The sequence below is a fragment of the Corylus avellana genome, chromosome 1, assembly GCF_965113065.1.
Source record: "Corylus avellana chromosome 1, dhCorAvel1.hap1.2, whole genome shotgun sequence".
Taxonomy (NCBI): Eukaryota; Viridiplantae; Streptophyta; class Magnoliopsida; order Fagales; family Betulaceae; genus Corylus; species Corylus avellana.
Window position 1 is genome coordinate 16,693,467 of NC_142490.1, and position 18,741 is coordinate 16,712,207.

At 36.1% G+C, this 18,741-nt stretch overlaps 2 protein-coding genes and 1 pseudogene across 4 annotated transcripts; 2 read left to right on the plus strand and 1 right to left on the minus strand.

Moving 5' to 3' along the window:
- The first annotated feature begins 2,360 nt into the window (after positions 1–2,360).
- On the plus strand, positions 2,361–7,504 carry LOC132170235 (uncharacterized). The gene is made up of 8 exons (XM_059581132.2): positions 2,361–2,529; positions 3,696–3,845; positions 4,592–4,768; positions 5,268–5,356; positions 5,441–5,505; positions 5,899–6,001; positions 6,960–7,070; positions 7,155–7,504. The coding sequence occupies exons 1-8, from the start codon at positions 2,442–2,444 to the stop codon at positions 7,278–7,280; spliced, it is 909 nt and encodes a 302-aa protein (XP_059437115.2). The 5' UTR covers positions 2,361–2,441; the 3' UTR covers positions 7,281–7,504.
- A 1,753-nt stretch (positions 7,505–9,257) lies between these two features.
- Positions 9,258–17,127, plus strand: EMB1025 (Pentatricopeptide repeat (PPR) superfamily protein). 3 transcript variants are annotated; one of them, XR_015909058.1, is made up of 3 exons: positions 9,258–11,423; positions 14,923–16,015; positions 16,123–17,127. XR_015909058.1 is itself a non-coding variant. In XM_059581129.2 (2 exons), exon 1 carries the CDS (start codon positions 9,418–9,420, stop codon positions 11,413–11,415), a length of 1,998 nt encoding a protein of 665 aa, XP_059437112.1. In that variant the 5' UTR covers positions 9,258–9,417; the 3' UTR covers positions 11,416–11,423; positions 14,923–16,067. The 3 variants fall into 3 exon arrangements, 1 of the variants encoding a protein (XP_059437112.1); XR_015909059.1 differs by having other exon boundaries at positions 14,923–15,718; XM_059581129.2 differs by lacking the exon at positions 16,123–17,127 and having other exon boundaries at positions 14,923–16,067.
- LOC132170230 (cationic amino acid transporter 5 pseudogene) lies at positions 15,011–16,405 on the minus strand (annotated as a pseudogene).
- Positions 17,128–18,741: the final 1,614 nt, after the last annotated feature.

An 18,741-nucleotide genomic window follows, 5' to 3' on the forward strand; every position in this document is an offset into this window, starting at 1 on the left:
ATTAAGTATTTTCAATCAGAATTTTATGGGTGCCCCTGGTAAAAAAAAATTACCAGGGGCACCCTTGGCCTTGCTTTGGTCGTTCAAATGGCCATTATGTAGAGAAATGAGACTATTTTTTATTAAAGAGAGAGAGAATAAAGTTATATTTTATTAGTGGAGAGAGAATAGATAATAGTTTATTATTAAAAAAAGATAGTGGGTGAATTTTTTAATGTTTCTAGTCATAGTTGATAGATAAATGTGATTTTTTTTTTTTTTTTGCTGCTAAATTTAGACTCTAGTCTCTTTTATGTAGGCTTAAACTTTAATATAATTCATGCTTTGAGATTTGAGGTTTTTCTAAAAGAAATAGCCGTATGCTAATAGCCCACTAAAAGTACTCATTTTTCTTAAACACTAGTAGTCATTTAATTGTGCTTAGTTTATTTCATAAGTAGTTTAAATTATTATTCGTTTGTGACGTCGTTAGAAGAAGATTTTTAATAGTTACTTTGATTTTTTGTTTTTTTTTTTTGTTTTTTTGTTGGGTAATTTGATGAGTTTGATTTGATTTGTGATACATATATTATGGTATAATTTATTTTTTGATTGTATTTACCGTATTATAAAAAATATATATAATACATAAGGAGAAAAAAAAATTAATTTTTTACGCTCCTGTAACTCCTATTCCTAAATCTGCCACTGCATGTGACCCACGCCACTAATAACACATCACAATCCATTTAGTGACGCGTCTAGCCATTGACACGTCACAAATCTTAGGTCACTAATACCTGTATATTTTTGTAGTGTATTTACATATTACTTTCACAACTTTTCACCACAGAAATCTCGAAAGGATATGTTAATTAAGTAAACATTTTTGAGCAGATAAGACAAAAATTAATTCCAAATTAACTACAAAATATCGAACCCTTTTAACTAAATAAACAATACTACTTTTCATATCGATAGCTCCTTTTTGCCCTTGCATGAGTATATTGACATCATTGGTGTGTGAGGATGGATTTATATAATTATTGGCCTAATTAATAATGTTATATGCCAGAGCAATGCTACACCTATAATTTATTTACAACTTGTTCCCGCGTGTCAATATATGATTGGAACAACGTAAACTACTTAAATTTTTTTTGCTTTTTAATATCATTTAATTAACTGCTAACACATATCAACAAATTGTAAATGAGTTATTTTATAGGTCTAATATTTTTCTATAGCTATTTAGGTTAGTACGGCTCTATCCTCCAATTATAGCCCCCCTTTGAAAGTTACTTTAATAATATATATATGTAATATTTTTTACATAACATTTAATTTTTATTTACTTGCCCAATTTAGATTCTTTTTCTTTTAAAATTTTAATTATTTATTTATTTGTTGTTTTGCGATTTTATGGTAAATAGCTTGCCAATCTTACAATTGTTTCACTCTTCATCCTCTGCATGCATTTCTCCATACGTAGGAGGCTAGGGGGTTCACGTATATAAATGTGGAGCGTCGTTTGTATCCGACTCGGTTTGCACTTGACTCGGTTCGATGTTGAAAGCGTTACGGTTTAAATTGAATTTTTTATAAGGCTTAGTCCATGGAGGGGATCTATTTTCATTACATAAAACTTCCACATATATCATCTCTGCTTTTTGTTAACAACCCACTTTCCTGATTCTTTCTTTTTTTTCTTTCTTTTTCTTTTTTGTTCAAAGTCCATTAGCTGATGGGTTACATAAAAGAGAAGGTAAGGAACAAGAATATTTAGCTTCAACCACTGATAGATCAAGAATAAAGGAGGTATCTAGTGATGGAAATTGCGATAGGAAAGTTATGACTTCTGAAGTTATAGCAATTTGATAAAAACTAGCAACTTCATGATGAATTTCTTGCCAAGATATTCGAAACTTATTGATTCTTTGATGAATAACATCATTTATATAATCTTTCTGTTAAATCTAATGATTTGATATAGGGACTTTATACTCAAACTTGATTTTTGTTCTATTGATATTCTTTTCTCCTTTTATGATAATGAAAGGTCAACATTCGTATAAAGATTGAAGAAAAATCAAATTGCCAATGTCGAGGTTGGACCGATAAGCTTATCTAAAAGAATAAATGAACACATGCAAACGAAAAAGGCAAGGAAAATATGCTTTTCGTTGGAAAGTAGCCGCCCCCCTGCCCATTTTAAAAAAAGAACAGAATTCACCCTGTAAAAGTTTCTTCGTTTGCTTACTTGTGTCTCTTTTTGGATTCTTCTTTGTTTTTTGTTTTTTGTTTTTGTTTTTTTCCCCTTTTTTTAATCCTTTTGCCGTGTGGATTGGTATGGATATCTCGCTCCATATAAAACGTCCAAGTGCAAAGCAGTTGTTGGCACTTGGCTGTGTAATATATATCATCAGTCAAACACACACAAGAACACCCAGTACTCAGAGAGAATGGAAGCCAAAGTCTCATCAATTTTCATATACCCAATAAAGTCATGTCGTGGAATTTCTGTTCATCAAGCGCCCATCACTCCCACTGGTAAATCACCATGATCCACTTCTTCAAATTTTTCTTTTTTATTCCTTTTGCAGTTCTTCCATATTGTTTCTTTGACCCATTTGATTGTTCTCTCTGTTTTCTTGAAGTATTCTCACCCTGAACATTAATTAGTGTGTATTACACTTTATCAGCTTCTGGGGTTTAGCGCTTTTTCTTTTTCAATTTGAAATTGAGTGATCCATTGCAAATTTTGATTGATCATCTATAATTTGTAATGTGAATTACTGACTTGCTGAATTTTCCATGGTCAGAACCCTTTTGATTGCAGAGAGCTTTTATAATTGTTCAATTGATCGGAGGAAAACATAACAAATATTTTGGAACTTCAGAATTTTTTTTAAAAATTAAAAATTAGAAAGCAGAAATTATGTATAGAAGTAATAGAAGCAGTGCATGTAAGTATATGCAATTATCTTTTTGTTATCGATATCTTGAAGAAATTTCTAAGTTTTGCATATAATTTGGATCATCCATTATATTCCTTTCGTTGACTTAATCTTTTATGTGGTTTATGCAAATGCTAATACACGTATCTTAAAAGAGTCAGATGGAATTCAATATTTTTTTGGCTTTTTTTTCACAGTGAATGGTGTAGGGCTACTTCTTGTCAATGATTGATTTACTCATAAACAGTTTGAGATCATATGCATATAAACTAGACAGATTTGTGCTTTAAATTTCAAAGTCTGAATGAATGAAATTTTCATTAACCAACAAAAAAACAACACACTCTTGCAAATCAGCTAGAACTCCAGGAAACAAGAAGCCTCCTGATAACTCAGCTATACAACACCTTACAGACTCAAAAAACAGACTCTTACAACCAAAATGGCCTTTACCAGATAACTACTTGCACAAAACAGCAGTATCTATAAAGCAACTATATCAATTACACTCTTAAAAAAAAAAAAAAAAACCAAAATCCACCAGCAAAAGAAATCTATACAACCAAAGATTCTCAACAACACCAGCAGACCTTCAACTTCTGCAGAAGTTGTGACCAGCAGTCTACTATAGAAGCCACTTTGACTCTGCCAATGTCTCTTCTATAAAATTACTTTAGAGTTGCGCATCAAAAAAATAAAAAACTTTTTTCAGTTAGACCTGATTGCCTTTTTATTTTTTTTTGGTGCTTGATATTGCAGGATTTCGATGGGATCGGCAATGGCTAGTTGTAAATAGCAAAGGGAGGGCATATACTCAGAGAGTTGAACCAAAGCTTGCTTTGGTTGAGGTGGAGTTGCCAAATGAGGCCTTTTCAGAGGGTTGGGAACCTACGAAAAGCTCATACATGGGTAAATTCTTTGTTCTTCATTTATATTGTCTTCTGAACTAAATTCTTTGAAATTATGGTGGTTGCCTCATCTCAGGTACCAGGCTAAGCCCTACATTGATTTTTTTTTTTTTCACAACAGGAGAGTGTTTATTTTTATCATAAAAGAAAATAATAAATAAATAAATAAAACAGAAGAGATTCATTGTCGACTGTTAAATTATCAAATTGATGTATGTTTCTCTGATAACTATATGTGTGTGTGTGTGTGTATTCTTGGCCAGACTGTTTATATAGAGTTTACTAGCTGATTTTGAGATGAAACCTTAATTCTTTCTTTTTGATCTGGAAAATTTATGTGTGATCAAAAGATAAATTCTTAATTGCTCATTCATGTGCTAAATTATGATGTTCAATAGCTTTTCTTACCTGGTGGTATACATCCATCACCATCAGTAACTAAGCTCACATATCCTATGGTCATTTTTCCCTTATATTTCATGAAATTTTCATCAAAGGAAGTATGATTTCATAGCCTATGCTAGTAGGTATGACGAGGTCGATTATGGAGTAGTGATTTTAATGGTCTGTGCTAGTTGGTCTCAATATTCTAGATTTTATGTTGAAAGGTGGCTTAGGCCTTATAACATTTCTCTCAACAATTATTTTATATGTCCAACATCTTTCTCCTTTCATTGCACATAAAATATTTGAATTTCTCTATCTTTTTGCTTCTTCATTATAATTTACCACTTATTTGTCTTTCAGTCTTAAAAGCACCTGGGATGAATGTGCTAAAGGTTTCTCTCAGTAGACCACGAGAAAGAGTAGATGGAGTCTCAGTCTGGGAATGGTCGGGCTCTGCATTGGATGAAGGAGATGAAGCATCACAATGGTTTTCAAATTATCTTGGGAAGCCCAGTCGGCTAGTTCGTTTTAATAGCGGTAGGGCTTGATCTTTGTACATTTTAAAAGAGGAGGACATTGTGCCCACTAATTCAGGTTACCAATGATAAAGCAAAATTATTTTGGATGGGGGGCACTGAAAATAAAAAGTTCTTGAATTGAAGGATGAATGGGCATTTGCAGGCCCATGTTATGGCATTGTAACACACACACACACACACACTGACACACACACATGTACACATGGTAGACAAATGCATACATACCATCAGCAGGAAGAAGAAAAAAAGGGGTAAATACATATTTCCAAACTCAATAACAATTGATGTGTCCCAACTCCCCTATGATTAGTTACATGTTTTCCTTTTTTTGTTACATCTTCTATTTTGTTATATGTTTTTCTTTACACTCTTGCCATGGAAGCCTCCACAGAGGATTTCCAATCATTCTGGGTATCTGGGATGACTCTTCCTTTCTTATTTATACTTCTTATATTTACTTCTATTTTCATCATGGATTCTATCATTTTCTAATGCAGCTTCCGAGACAAGGCCTGTGGAACCTGGGTATGCTCCCGGACACAGTATCTTGTTCAATGACATGTATCCATACTTGCTATTATCTCAGGTTGGTCCAATTGAGAAATGAAAGCCAAGTTTTCCTGGCTTTTAGACAGAATCTTAAAGGTTGATATCAACATATCTTTTACAGGGATCAATGGATGGACTAAATAAGCTTCTCAAGGAGCCCATATCAGCTAACCGTTTCAGACCCAAGTATCCACTCTTTTATCATCTCTTTATTTTGAATATGGATCTCCAGCAATTTGGTGTTCGGACTGCTAGCAATTTGGGAAACAAATGTGAAAGAACTAATATGAAACCCACTTGCTTGCGAAGGTGGGGGAACAACCCAAAATTTGTTTGGGCAAGTGGGCCCCATATTAGCTTTCTTACATTTACTACCTGAATTACTAGGAATTCGGATAACAAGATTTATGGGGACCTCTATCCATTTATTTCATCCATGTACTCTGCTCTGTTTGGTGTTGGAACCAATCCCTTCTATAAGAGCCAACACTAATAACTAAACATGACCAAAATGTTGACGGATTTCTCTCATGAACACTACTTATGGGTCTTAGAAAATGTTTTACTTGCATTTTTCAGCATCCTGGTTGATGGTTGTGAACCATTTGCTGAAGACTTGTGGACAGAGATCAAGATAAACAAATTCACTTTTCAGGGTGTCAAGCTATGCTCCCGCTGTAAGGTAAGACCAATCTCTCTTCATTTTCTGCCTATCGAATGAAAGTCAAATTATTTTCCATAAAGAGAATTTATGTTGAAAGAAAGTATTTGCAGAATTGATTTGGCCAGGATAAATTTTCCTGCTGTGTTGCATTCAATATAAACACAGTAAACTGTACAATGATAACTTCGAGTATATGTGCAGTTAGTTACAACTGAAACTATTACAATTCAATCTAAAGATAAATAATACAGCAGATATAATAACTTTGTTACCCTAGCTAACGGCTGAGACTGATCCTTTGTCAATGAGCATTTGAATATTCCCTTCATCTTCTTATTGAAAACTCCTGCGTGATATCAAGATCTGCAGCAACTGCTATATCAGTAGAAACAGAGCGTTCGCGAGTCTTCGTGTTCTTTTTGGAGTTGAACAGATTGCCAGCTACATGAACTTCCTGTCTGAGCATTAGATGAGTTGTTGGCTTAGCTGCTGATACTCTAACAACATGTGTTGCGCGTGTTTTCATTTTACCAATGTGACGTACAAATATCTTCACTTTATGGTAGGTAGCTTGAAATGAAAAATGTTATCAGCCACTTGGTATGACTAACTATTGAAGATAAAATTTAAAGCTTGCAGTTGAGCTCAAAGGTGAAGCATGAGTGCCTTCTCCAGCACCAGAGTTGAACAGGTTGAACATGTTTAGTGGCGATGAAATCGATCCTCTGCTGGATACCATCCTCACTTTAAATCAACTAATTCATTTAGTTTTGCAAAACTTTTGACATTTCATTATAAGTTCCAATATCTGACCACCCTAAAATTTCTACATGTACATATCCTTATCATTGGGTCCTGATATATTATTTGCAGCTGTTCGTCTATTACATATGGGCTTTCCATTAGAGCTGTGTATATCAGCTCTTTGACTGTGTTATATCTTCCAATCTTTACAAGGAGCTTCTGTATATTTTAGGTCCCTACAATCAACCAAGAAACTGGAATTGCAGGCCCTGAGCTGAATGACACTCTTAAGAAAATCCGGTCAGACAAAGTTTTGCGACCGACCCAGAAACAGCAAGGAAAGGTGAGTCCTGAATCCTTAACTACCAAACAATTTTATTCTCTCCGTTCAAATGATTAACAGATAACACTTTAAATGGTTCTGCAGGTCTACTTTGGTCAGAATTTAGTCTGGAAGGACTCTCGTACCCAAGGGAAGGGAGAGTTCCTTAAAGTGGGAGATCCTATTTATATCCTCAAAAAGGTTTCCTCTGCTAATGAAGCAGCAGCTTGAACGCTTTAGAATGTCTACCTTTTTCTGTCTTCTAGACAGAATATCTGCCTTTATTACTAATGTTTTATAGATGATAAGACCTGCTGTGTAGCATACCATTACAGAATAAGAAATGGGTAGCTTGCTAGTGTGTGGTGTCATGTTGTTTGTCCTATATTTTAATATATAATTTTGTAATGTTAGAAACTACATTTTTATCTAACCTTGCTAACGTGTAATGCCAATCAGCCCTTGCACTTCTTTTTTTTTTTTTTTTTTATTTTTAGGAAAAAAAAAAAAAAAAAATACAATTGCTCGGGCATACGCCAGAAAAACTGCTTCAACCCTTAAATCAATTGTACAATTGTCTAAAAGAACTGCTACTTTATCATTCTCACCAAACTCATAGTTCATAAGAAAAGATTAACCATACCTAGTAGCAAGGGGTCTAAGGGGAGCCAATTGTCGAACATTTCCTTCATATTTCATGGTGCTTGCGTCTTTTCGAGTCCTTTTAGTCCCTTTTTGTGAGCCGGATCCTTTCCCATGAAGAAGTTTCGTGTCGCACAACATTTACTTCATTGAGTGAAACTAGACTTTCTATGCATGTATTCATACTAAGCAATAAATTATATAGTTTTTTAATTTCAAGACTAACAAATCTATTGGTCTTGAGATCATATAAGAACATCTCTTTACTACTTGTCACAATTAGAATCTCGTTTTTGTTCCTAAAACTCAATGTCTCCCCCAACCATTCCCAATCCCTTAAATCAGTAGTATATTGTTTAGTCCAAGACTATTACGCCATATTCTTTCATCGACCAAATGCAACAACCATCATATTGCTGACCCAAATGGTAATCAACCAAAGGGTCATTTCCTATTGGGTTATTTTGTATCAAAGAGAGCAATCCATCAGAAACTATAAGAGAATAGGCTCGCGATGGCAGACTAGCTAGAACATTCGGAAGCTTCATCACTCGGAATTCCTCATCACACATATCAAACAACAGGATCGCCATCTTTCCATACTCCAAGAACCCCCTATATCTGTTTGTATGCCCAACCCAATGGCTAGCCCCATTCATGAAAACCTGCCCCAAATTTCTCTCAAGTTTAGAAGAGTGAAAGTCGTCGTTGGCACGATATGGAATTCCCTTTCTGTAAATATGTGTATACATCATTCTCAGCGCCTTGTAATCATTACAGTTGTTGGTGCTCTCGTTGTGTTTGATGTGCATGGAAATAAAAGAAGTGCTACTGATTAAAGACATCAACGAACGTAACACTAGTTATTGTGTTTTTGTGATATCCGAAACCACTTGAAATTGGCCAGAAATAGTTCAAAAAGGAGGCCTGTCAGAAATATTACCCGGATAAATAAGAAATAGGATCTTCTCTATTTTAAATCAACTACATAATATCCGATTAGTTATAGTAGAGGGATAACTAGCTAGATATTATCTAGATCATTTGCAATGGAGAGAATCTTGTTCCTATAAATTAAGGGTGAAAATTCGTGTTTACGTGTTGGATTCGGGTCATATTGAGTATGAGTATAAGATTATGTAAGTTAACTTTAATCCGACTCATTTAATTATACGTGTCAAACATTCTAATCATAACCCTTTAATTTTGTATTGGGTTCGTATTAAGTTCACGGGTCATGTCAAATATTGTCTGTCATTATGCTGTGCATTGAGTTCACGGGTCACAAGTTATGTCGAAATATGAATATAAGACTATATATGTCAATGCTAATCTAACATATTTAATCATACGAGTCAAACTCTTCAATTATAGTCCTCTAATTTTGTGTTGAATTTATTTTAGATTTGTTAAAAATTACCTAACGCACTTTGGTACTTGCAAGTTGCAACCCCATCGTTAAAAACTCTGTTGTAAAAACAACGCTAAAAAAATGGAATGGTAAAACTAATGCTCGTAAAAAAGAAATGTATCGAATGAATTGACTCGCAGGGTCTCAGCAAGAAATTTTGTGTGAGCGATTATTTCCCTCTGTTTTCTTCTTATAGAGGTTGAGCTCTCCCAAAATCTCGCAAAACCCATCTCCGATTTTCATCTATTATTGTTTCTTTTCACCTAAATCAAGCTCGGATATATATACAAATATAGCTTCAATCCAATAATACCCATGACTAAATGCTCAACATTTCGCAGAGAGCTCCTCTGCAACTCTATCAGGAGAGTCCTCAAGCTGGGCATCTCTTCAATCCCATGTAAGTTCCCTGCTCTGCTTCACTCTCACTCTCACTTTCACTTTTCAGTTCTCACCGTTCCATCAAACAAAGCCCCTGAAACTGAAAATAATGGTGAAACTGAGCCCCCAATACCTGATGAAATCTTCAAGTCGAGTCCCAAATTGGGTTCTTACAAGTTGGGTGATTCCACTTTCTATTCACTCATTGAGAACTATGCCGACTCTGGTGATTTTCGGTCGTTAGAGAAGGTTTTAGATCGAATGAAACGCGAAAACCGAAGGTTTATTGAGAAAAGTTTTGTTGTTATGTTTAGAGCTTATGGGAAAGCTCATTTACCCGAAAAAGCTGTTGAATTGTTTGATAGAATGGTGTGTGAGTTTCAATGTAGGAGGACTGTGAGGTCGTTTAACTCTGTGCTTAATGTTATTATACAAGAAGGTTGTTTTTCTCGGGCATTAGAGTTTCATTCGCATATTGTGGGTAGTGGGAATGAGAATATTTCACCCAATGTGCTTACTTTCAATTTGGTTATAAAGGCTTTGTGTAAGTTGGGATTGGTTAATAGAGCAGTTGAGATGTTTAGAGAAATGCCGGTTAGGAAATGCATTCCCGATGTGTTCACGTTTAGTACATTGATGGACGGGTTGTGCAGGGAGAATAGGATTGACGAGGCAGTTTCACTGTTGGATGAGATGCAAATTGAGGGGTGTTTCCCGAATGCTGCAACATTTAACGTTTTGATCAACGCGATGTGCAAGAAGGGTGACTTGGCACGTGCTGCAAAGCTCGTTGATAATATGTTTCTCAAAGGGTGCGTTCCTAATGAAGTGACTTATAACACCCTCATCCATGGTTTGTGCCTCAAGGGCAAGTTGGAGAAGGCAGTGAGTCTATTGGATAGAATGGTATCGAGTAAATGTGTGCCTAACGATGTCACATATGGAACACTCATCAATGGGCTTGTCAAGCAAGGAAGAACTGTTGATGGTGCTCATGTGCTGATCTCTATGAAGGAGAGAGGGCATTGTGCAAATGAGTATGTTTATTCAGCCCTTGTTAGTGGGTTGTTTAGGGAGGGAAAGACTGAAGAGGCAATGAAATTGTGGAAGGAGATGACGGAAAGGGGATGTAAACCCAATACTGTTGTTTATAGTGCTCTTATAGATGGTCTATGCCGAGAAGGAAAGCTGGATGAAGCAAAAGAAGTTCTCTCTGAGATGATGAATGAGGGTTGCATGCCCAATGCTTTCACTTATAGCTCCTTAATGAAGGGGTTTTTCCAAACGGGTGATAGCCTTAAAGCAATTCTTGTGTGGAAAGAGATGGCAGAGAATAACTGTACCCATAATGAGGTTTGTTACAGTGTACTTATTCATGGCTTATGTGAGGATGGGAAGCTTAGGGATGCCTTGATGATGTGGAAGCAGATGTTGGGCAAGGGATTTAAACCTGATGTTGTGGCTTACAGTTCAATGATTCATGGGCTTTGCAATGCGGGCTTGGTAGAGCAGGGTTTGAAACTTTTCAATGATATGCTTTGTCAAGAGCCTGAATCGCAACCAGATGTGATCACTTATAACATAATTTTCAATGGTTTGTGCAAGCAGAGTAACATCTCCCATGCCATTGATCTTCTAAATAGTATGCTGGATCAGGGTTGTGATCCTGACTTAGTTACATGCAATATTTTTCTGAGAACTTTAAGAGAAAAGGTACACCCACCTCAAGATGGGAGGGAGTTTTTAGACGAGCTTGCAGCCCGGCTGTTTAAGCGGCATAGAATTTTAGGTGCTACCAGAATTGTAGATGTGATGTTGCAAAAGTTTCTGCCTCCTAAAGCCTCTACTTGGGCAAGAGTTGTTCAAGAGCTTTGCAAACCTAAGAAAATTCAAGCTGCCATTGACAAGTGTTGGAGCAGCCTATACTGCTGATGTCTGAAGTAAGTCTTTTTTTTTTCTTTTCCTATTATTGTCTTGCCCTTCAAAGTTTAGTTAGACTGTTGACTACAACTACTTCTAAAATATGATTTTGAAGTTATCTTTAAGAATGACGCTGCATATGTTTGTAGTTATCTTTAATCATTTGCATAATTGCATTTGCTTTTATTTTAGTTGCGTAATCCACTTTCCTTGTTGTAAGACTTTACTTCACAAACCATTTGGAAATTGTGGAGGATATGAAATATGAACCGCTGCGTCGTAATATCTAGACATCAGAGGATACTAGCAGTAATCCAATGAAGGTATATTGATAGTAGTCTTCACATAGATACATGCATATATACACACCTGCTACTTTCCAAGACTGTTTGGAATCAATTTCTCTCATAAAACAAATTGGTTAATTAATAAACTTGATATTGATGAATGATATGAGATGTTTTTCCCTTTAAAGTAGGCAAGGACAATATTAGTTTAATGCTTTCTCCAACACATGCACCCTAACAAAGAAATAGCTTAGTGATTAAGTGGGCTGTGCTTTTGTTCAACAAGAAGGAGAATTATAGAACAAGAGTGAATTTTAGCTGGGGACTAGTTTGTCTCTAATCATGCTATGAAAAATGGTTTCCAAGGGTTTAGAGAATGAGTTTGGATGAGAATATGCTACTTGCTTTGAAGCCGTATCTTAAGTCACAAAGTGCAAAGGAATCTGCACCAAATGTATTTTGGATTTCTTAATTGATAAAAACACTAGAAAGTCATTGAAAATTAACTGCTATATCACTTCATCTATTTTCTAAAAGAAGGTATTTTCTGTTGTTGCTTCATATTTATTAAGTCGAGAATATTATATTTAAAAGACTCCCCTCTGTGCTTTTTGATATATACAACATTACTTATACAAAAAAAACATTATATTCAAAAGAGAATCATGTTATTATTTTGAGCTCCTTGAGATGGTGCCTGAAGGTTGAGCCAGCTACTACTATGGATTATTGAGTTGATATAACGGTATAAGAATTCCTGATAAATCATGTATGAGCTCCAAACCCTGTCATAGAAACGTTAACTGTAATAGTTCCTATTGTTTGCTGGTAATCAATTCTACCAAAATTTTTATAATAGCTTCCTAAAAAAATGATTTAGTTATTCGGCTTCTTACATTTAGGACTTACGTCTCAACTTCTGAAATAGATGGAACCTTTTTTTAATATGGGAATCCTATCTTTTGTTCAAAATTTCAGATGAAGAAGGCTATTGAATGCTTTTTTCTTTTTTTTTTTTCAGTTGTGAGTCTACTAACGTAAGGTTTTTGTATTTGAAGAGCAAACATAAACAGCTAGACTTTTGAGTGTTCATATAAATGTTCAAAGCCATGAAACTGCAACCCTATATAATACTAGTATAAAATTTAGGTATTTGATTTCTCACTTGTACATGAATAGTTATACAACATAATATGATACAATCTGTCACTTGCTGTAACAAATTGGAGGGCCTAGACCTGTGTACAAGTAGGTGAACCCAATATTTGACATGCTAGAATGATTCAGTCTATGGGGTTTTATTATTAACATTTGCTAGTTGATAAATTTGATGTGTACTCATGCACTGTAGAAGTTTTTTATATAAATGGGATACTTGCTCCTTGTATATATATATATATAGGAGTGTGGCATCTGTGATGTCTGTAGGAATTCTTTTCTGTTTTATTTCTTTTTTGGTTTAGGGATGTCTGTAGAATTACATTCATCAAAAAGAAAGTGTATCTTCTGAAGTCTTTCTTGATTCAATGTTGGTGCAGCTTTACTAGAGACGATCAGACGAATAAATAGTACAGTGCTTGGAACGAAACTGACAATAATTGTTCTTAAATCATCTAAAATAGGTAATCCTAGTCAGGTACAAGTGTAGAAGTTTTGTCTTATCTTGGGTTGAACAGATTATAGTCATTGATTTGCTTGAATCTTAGGTTTTTATGTTCATGTACTTTTTGTTTTATCTTATGACAGAATGGTGATACAATTGTAGTCACTAACTCTATGGAATATACCATCCGTGCTTTACTTCTAAATTGAAGATTCAAGCCTTCTTGAGGTAACATTGTAGAAACTATAAGATTCAAGGAGAATTTGACTAGTGAACCATTCTGAAGGCCACATATTTTGCCTAGTAACTGAATTGGCATCACCTATTCATAAAATGAAATCTGCGGCATTAGAATCTTGAAACTTAAAATAACCAAAAATAACCTTAAGAAAATTCAGACGGAGCCAAATTCTGAACTCAGATAAGATACTATACCTAATAAAACACTGCTGCCATTCGTACAAGGCCAAGTGGGCTGGGTTTGTTAGCCTTTGGCTTAGGACTCCAAATGGGGTGTTCTCTAAACTCTGAAACAAGATCATTGCAATTAATTTGGTAAAAGTGCTATTATAGTTACTTTTATATGATCCTGATAACCTATTTGATTTCTTCATTTTGAGATTGAAATTCAAGGTGCCATGTAATTCTTCTGCAAGGTCTTTAGGAGCCACAAAATAATAATAGAAACTAAAGCCTTAAATTTCAGAGTTTCTTTTGACAGTTGGTCTGCTCCTTTGCTTGCTTGGTTATGTTGGTTTTTATTGGTCTTTTAATTAAACAAACCAGAATTAGTGGCTAATGCGTAATGGATAATTTTGATTGCTCTTGCAACTTTAATGGTTATCTGTTACAAGATTCTAGCTTAAATGCCTCTTTTAATTGTTAGGGAGAAAGCTCTGTATCGAAGTACAGAAAAAAAGGATATGATACCTTTTTCTTTTAATTTGTTACTTCCCGTATTGATCAGGCAATAGTGTTACTTGTGATTTCTAATTTCAGGATTTATGAGAGTAACAGATCAATTGGGTTTGCCAAAGGGCTTCATTTGATAAATACATTTTCACATCAGACCCTTGATAAGTATCCTCCATGCAATTCTAATCAGCATGCATCTCTCTACTAGTGTTGAGTTTCTTTAAAATATATTATGAAGTTCCATCAGCTGTTTGTTCTAGGGTAGGGTCTTATCCACAGGTTGTTTTCTTGTCCGCCATTTCCCTGTAGTTCGAGATCTCCATCTGACCTAGCACAAATAGTTGAAGTTATAGTACTGGACCAAACATTGTTTCAGGCCATTATGCTGAAATGGGGGCAACAATAAGTATCCATAGGATTCTCATCTTGGCTTGTCTGCTAAGTCCTAGATGTTGCGAGGATGCTAAAATCTGGTGGAGTAGGTCATAGCAGATTTTTCTGCGTAGATATTTGGTTATTCACTCTCTCTATTATTAACTTTATTTGATCAGTAAACCACCATATTCATGTCTAGAATTAACTTCATTCATTTAAATATTAAATTAGTAATGTGTCTTCCTTTCAGTACAGTGCCATGTAGTCTGTAGATATACTATGTTTATACATTTTTACATTGAGAATATTTCTTTCTGGACTTCCTATCACTATTTTCAGGCACTTCGAGCATCCTAATATGAAACACAAGTGAGAAGGAAATTTTATTAAGGCGTGGCAGACTGAAGGGTAAAGAATTACAGTAATTTCAAGGCCCTGGTTTGTCATCATCATTCAGGGATTTCATCTTTTCTTGCTGGTTAGCCATATCATAAGTTGCATGGAGACCAAAGAATACATAGTATATTAGCATTACAATGGTGCAGATTCCAAATCTAACAAATGACTGAGAACCCAAAGATCCCATGAGAAATATATTTGTTGCAATTGACAAGGATGGAAGCCAAGGGACAAGTGGAACCCCCCAAACTTTTGGCGTCCTCTGTTGAGGCAGAAACATTGCAATTCCTGCAGTCCCCAAGAACCAAAGAGGAACCGTGATAGTGTATCCAAGCCAACCATCAGGATTTAGTCCCCAGAAAGCTGCAGTTGCCATTGAGGAGGCAATGATGATCAGCAAGAAGATAACTAATTTCAGAAGGTGAATTTGCGGGGTGACTTCTGTAACATAGTATCTCCTCACAAGAAGTGCGACAGCTATCATCATAAAGACAAAGAGTGTACTCACTGATAACAGCCCTGCCAAGACATCCAAGCTTGAGAAGAAAGCAATACAGGCACCTGAAATGGTAATCAATAGTGTAGCATTTATGGGGGTTCCTGTCTTTGGATGGACAAGAGCAAACCATGGTGGAATCATGTGGGCTCGTGCAATATGAGTAGTATATCGTGCCTGTCCTAGTGATCCTACCAGAAGAACAGTGGTCATTCCCTTCAGGGCACCAAGAGCTACCAGGTACTTTGCCCATTTCATGCCCACACTCTGAAATGCTACAGAATATGGTGCATCCCTATCTATTTCTGTATACTTCTGCATCATGGCCAGTGAAAGTGCCATTAAGCAATATATCACAGTGGTGATGGACATTGATCCAAGCAATCCTAATGGTATGTCTCTTGATGGGTTTTTGGTTTCTTCAGCCATGGTGGCAACGTTATCAAATCCACCATAAGCAAAGTAGACAATAGAGGCAGCCTGAAAGATTCCTTTAGTTCCATAAGGCATAAACGGTTTCAAATTTGATGTGTCAGCGTGAGCAAATCCTACAATTATCACAAATAAAATTACTATCGTGTTAATTGCAGATGCTATCCAGTTTATGTATGATGTTTTCTTTGTGCTTATCATTCCAATTGCAGCAGCAATTGCCAGGACTGTGACGGCTATTGGGTCCAGAAAATTAAACCCTTCGGCAAGGTTCGTGTGGATGCGTAATGAGTTTTGTTGGCGGTTCAGTAGATTTGTAAAGTAAGAAGTCCATGCTCTGGCAACTGCTGCAATTCCAACAACCATCTCAAGAAGTATGTTTGCAGCTGCTATAAAAGCTGCAAAGTCGCCTAATTCAATTCTTAAGTAAGCAAATGACCCTCCTGCAACTGGTACTTCTATTGCAAATTCTGTGTAGCAGAAGACAGAGAGCATTGCTGATACACCGGAAGCAGCATAGGACAAGACAATGGCTGGTCCAGCATGATCATGCGCTTCTTGCCCCGTCAGCACAAAGATACCAGCACCAATGACTGCGCCAAATCCAAACTAGGTGAGATCCCACCATGTCAGGCATCGTTTCATATCGTTCTCGCTCTGTTTACGAAGTTCTCCAATCTCGTCGGCATCATTTGATCTGCGTAGGAGACGATCTTTGAACCGAAGCCCTATTTGTGATAGCGCAAATCGATATGTGCCCCAGTTTTGGAAGGATTCTTCTGGGAAGAAATCTTGTTTGCTACATCTCCAATAGTTTCTTGGTTGGACATTATCACCCCATTCTCCCACAGAAACCGTGTTATTGTTTTTCTCTTGTGTTCTCTGCGATTCTCCCACAGAAACCATGTTATTGTTTTTCCCTTGTATTCTCTGCGATTCTCCCACAGAACCCATGTTTTTGTTTTTCCCTTGTATTCTCTTCCAATACCCAAAGGAATTAGGATCATCTCCAGCTCATTTGAACTGGAAATGAACTGGATAATATTCAGTTAGTTATATTAAAGGGGTATTTTTGTCCCTTAAAAAGTGAAAAGACAAAAATACTCCTCTAATATAATTAACCAAATATTATCCGGGCAATGTAGACACCGATGAAAAAGATAGGAAGAATATTGGTGCTGTTATATGACCTTCATATCTCACCAAGCGTGGTTTTATTTGTGTGGAATTGTGAATTTTTCATATATTTTCCTCAATAATTGATAATGAAGGTGAGGTTGCAAGTCCCATGCGGCATGCACAATGGTTGACCTGGAATCGACAATCCTGATAAAATAGGATCTTGTTTTCTACCAGGCACGGCAGACAACAAGATACCGAATCTTCTGGAAAAAACTGTAATTGGACTAATATAGAAAGGCAACTTGCTTTGTGCGTTGAAGATTTCAACGATTGTATTCTAATTTCTTCTTTTTTTTTTTTTTTATCAAAAGAGTTGATGTATTTTCTATTTTACTCTATTGAACTCAAAATTGCACATATCGAAGAGAAAAAGGAGTTGAGATTATGAGAAAAAAGAGTTGAGATTATGTTTGGATTGTTTGAAGAATATAATAATAATATTAATAATAAAATCAAATTATATATATATTGAGGTGGTTTTGAACCACCCCAGGGGTGGCCAAGCTACCCCCGAAACCCAGTTGGTGTGGCCGCGCCACCATTTACCGGTTTCTAAGGTTGATCGGTCACCCTTAAAACCACCTCCAACTGGTTTCGGGAGTGGATTGGCCACCCCCAAAACCCGAATGGGGGTGGCACCCAACCAATTTCGGGGGTGGATCAACCACCCTTGAAACCCAAACGGGGGTGGCGCCCAACTAATTTCGAGGGTGGATGAGCCACTCCTGAAACCCAATCGAGGGTGGCCGCGCCACCCTCAACTTGTTTCAAGGGTATCCGATCCGCCCCCAAAACCCATTCTGGGGGTGGTAGCACCACCCTCAACTAATTTTAGGAGTAGTCGATTCACCTTTTGGGGGGTGGATTGGCCACCTCGAGACTCTTGGGGGTGGTTTAGCCACCCCCTTAGGGTGGTTCGGCCACCACCCCTATATATATATATATATATATATATATATATATATTTTTAATTTTATTGATTTTAAATTTTTATTTAATGTTTTTTATCAGTTTAGTTGAAATTTTTTGAATAAAGTTGAAAAGTTTTGAGTTGAGTTGAGTGTTAGGGGTATCAAATCAACTGAAAAAAGTTGAGAAAAATTGGAAAGAGTGGTCTTCCCAAACAAGCCCAAAATATTCAAGTTGTAAAGTAATTTAAGGTATCAGAGTGTCTTTCCCAGGGCTGTTGAAGTACCAATAGGTCTTTTTGCAAATCTTTTGACCTTTTGATAGCAATTAAGTCCCATATTACTTAAAGCTATATATAATGCATGCAATACGAGCAGATTATTGCACCTTATCCAAGCACTTGTTCGAACAGGTAGAAGCTCGTTTGCCTTCTCAAGTGCTCGAACAGCTAGTTGGCTGTTTGCCTTCTCACATGAGCATGTAATACAAGCAGCTCATTGATTTGCACCTGATCCAAATCCCATACTGCAAGCAGATCAACACCTCTCAAAAATATGAAACACATCAAAAGTAATTATGGGATTGCTCATGGAGTACTGAAGTTGCCTAATCTTGAACATTGGTACGATGTACTCAATTATAAAATCAAAGAGAAAGCCACAAGCTGAATCATTAATATTAGGAAGCTAGCAAAAGCCTCTAATGGCTAATAATTATGAATAGAAAAAAAAAAAAAAAAA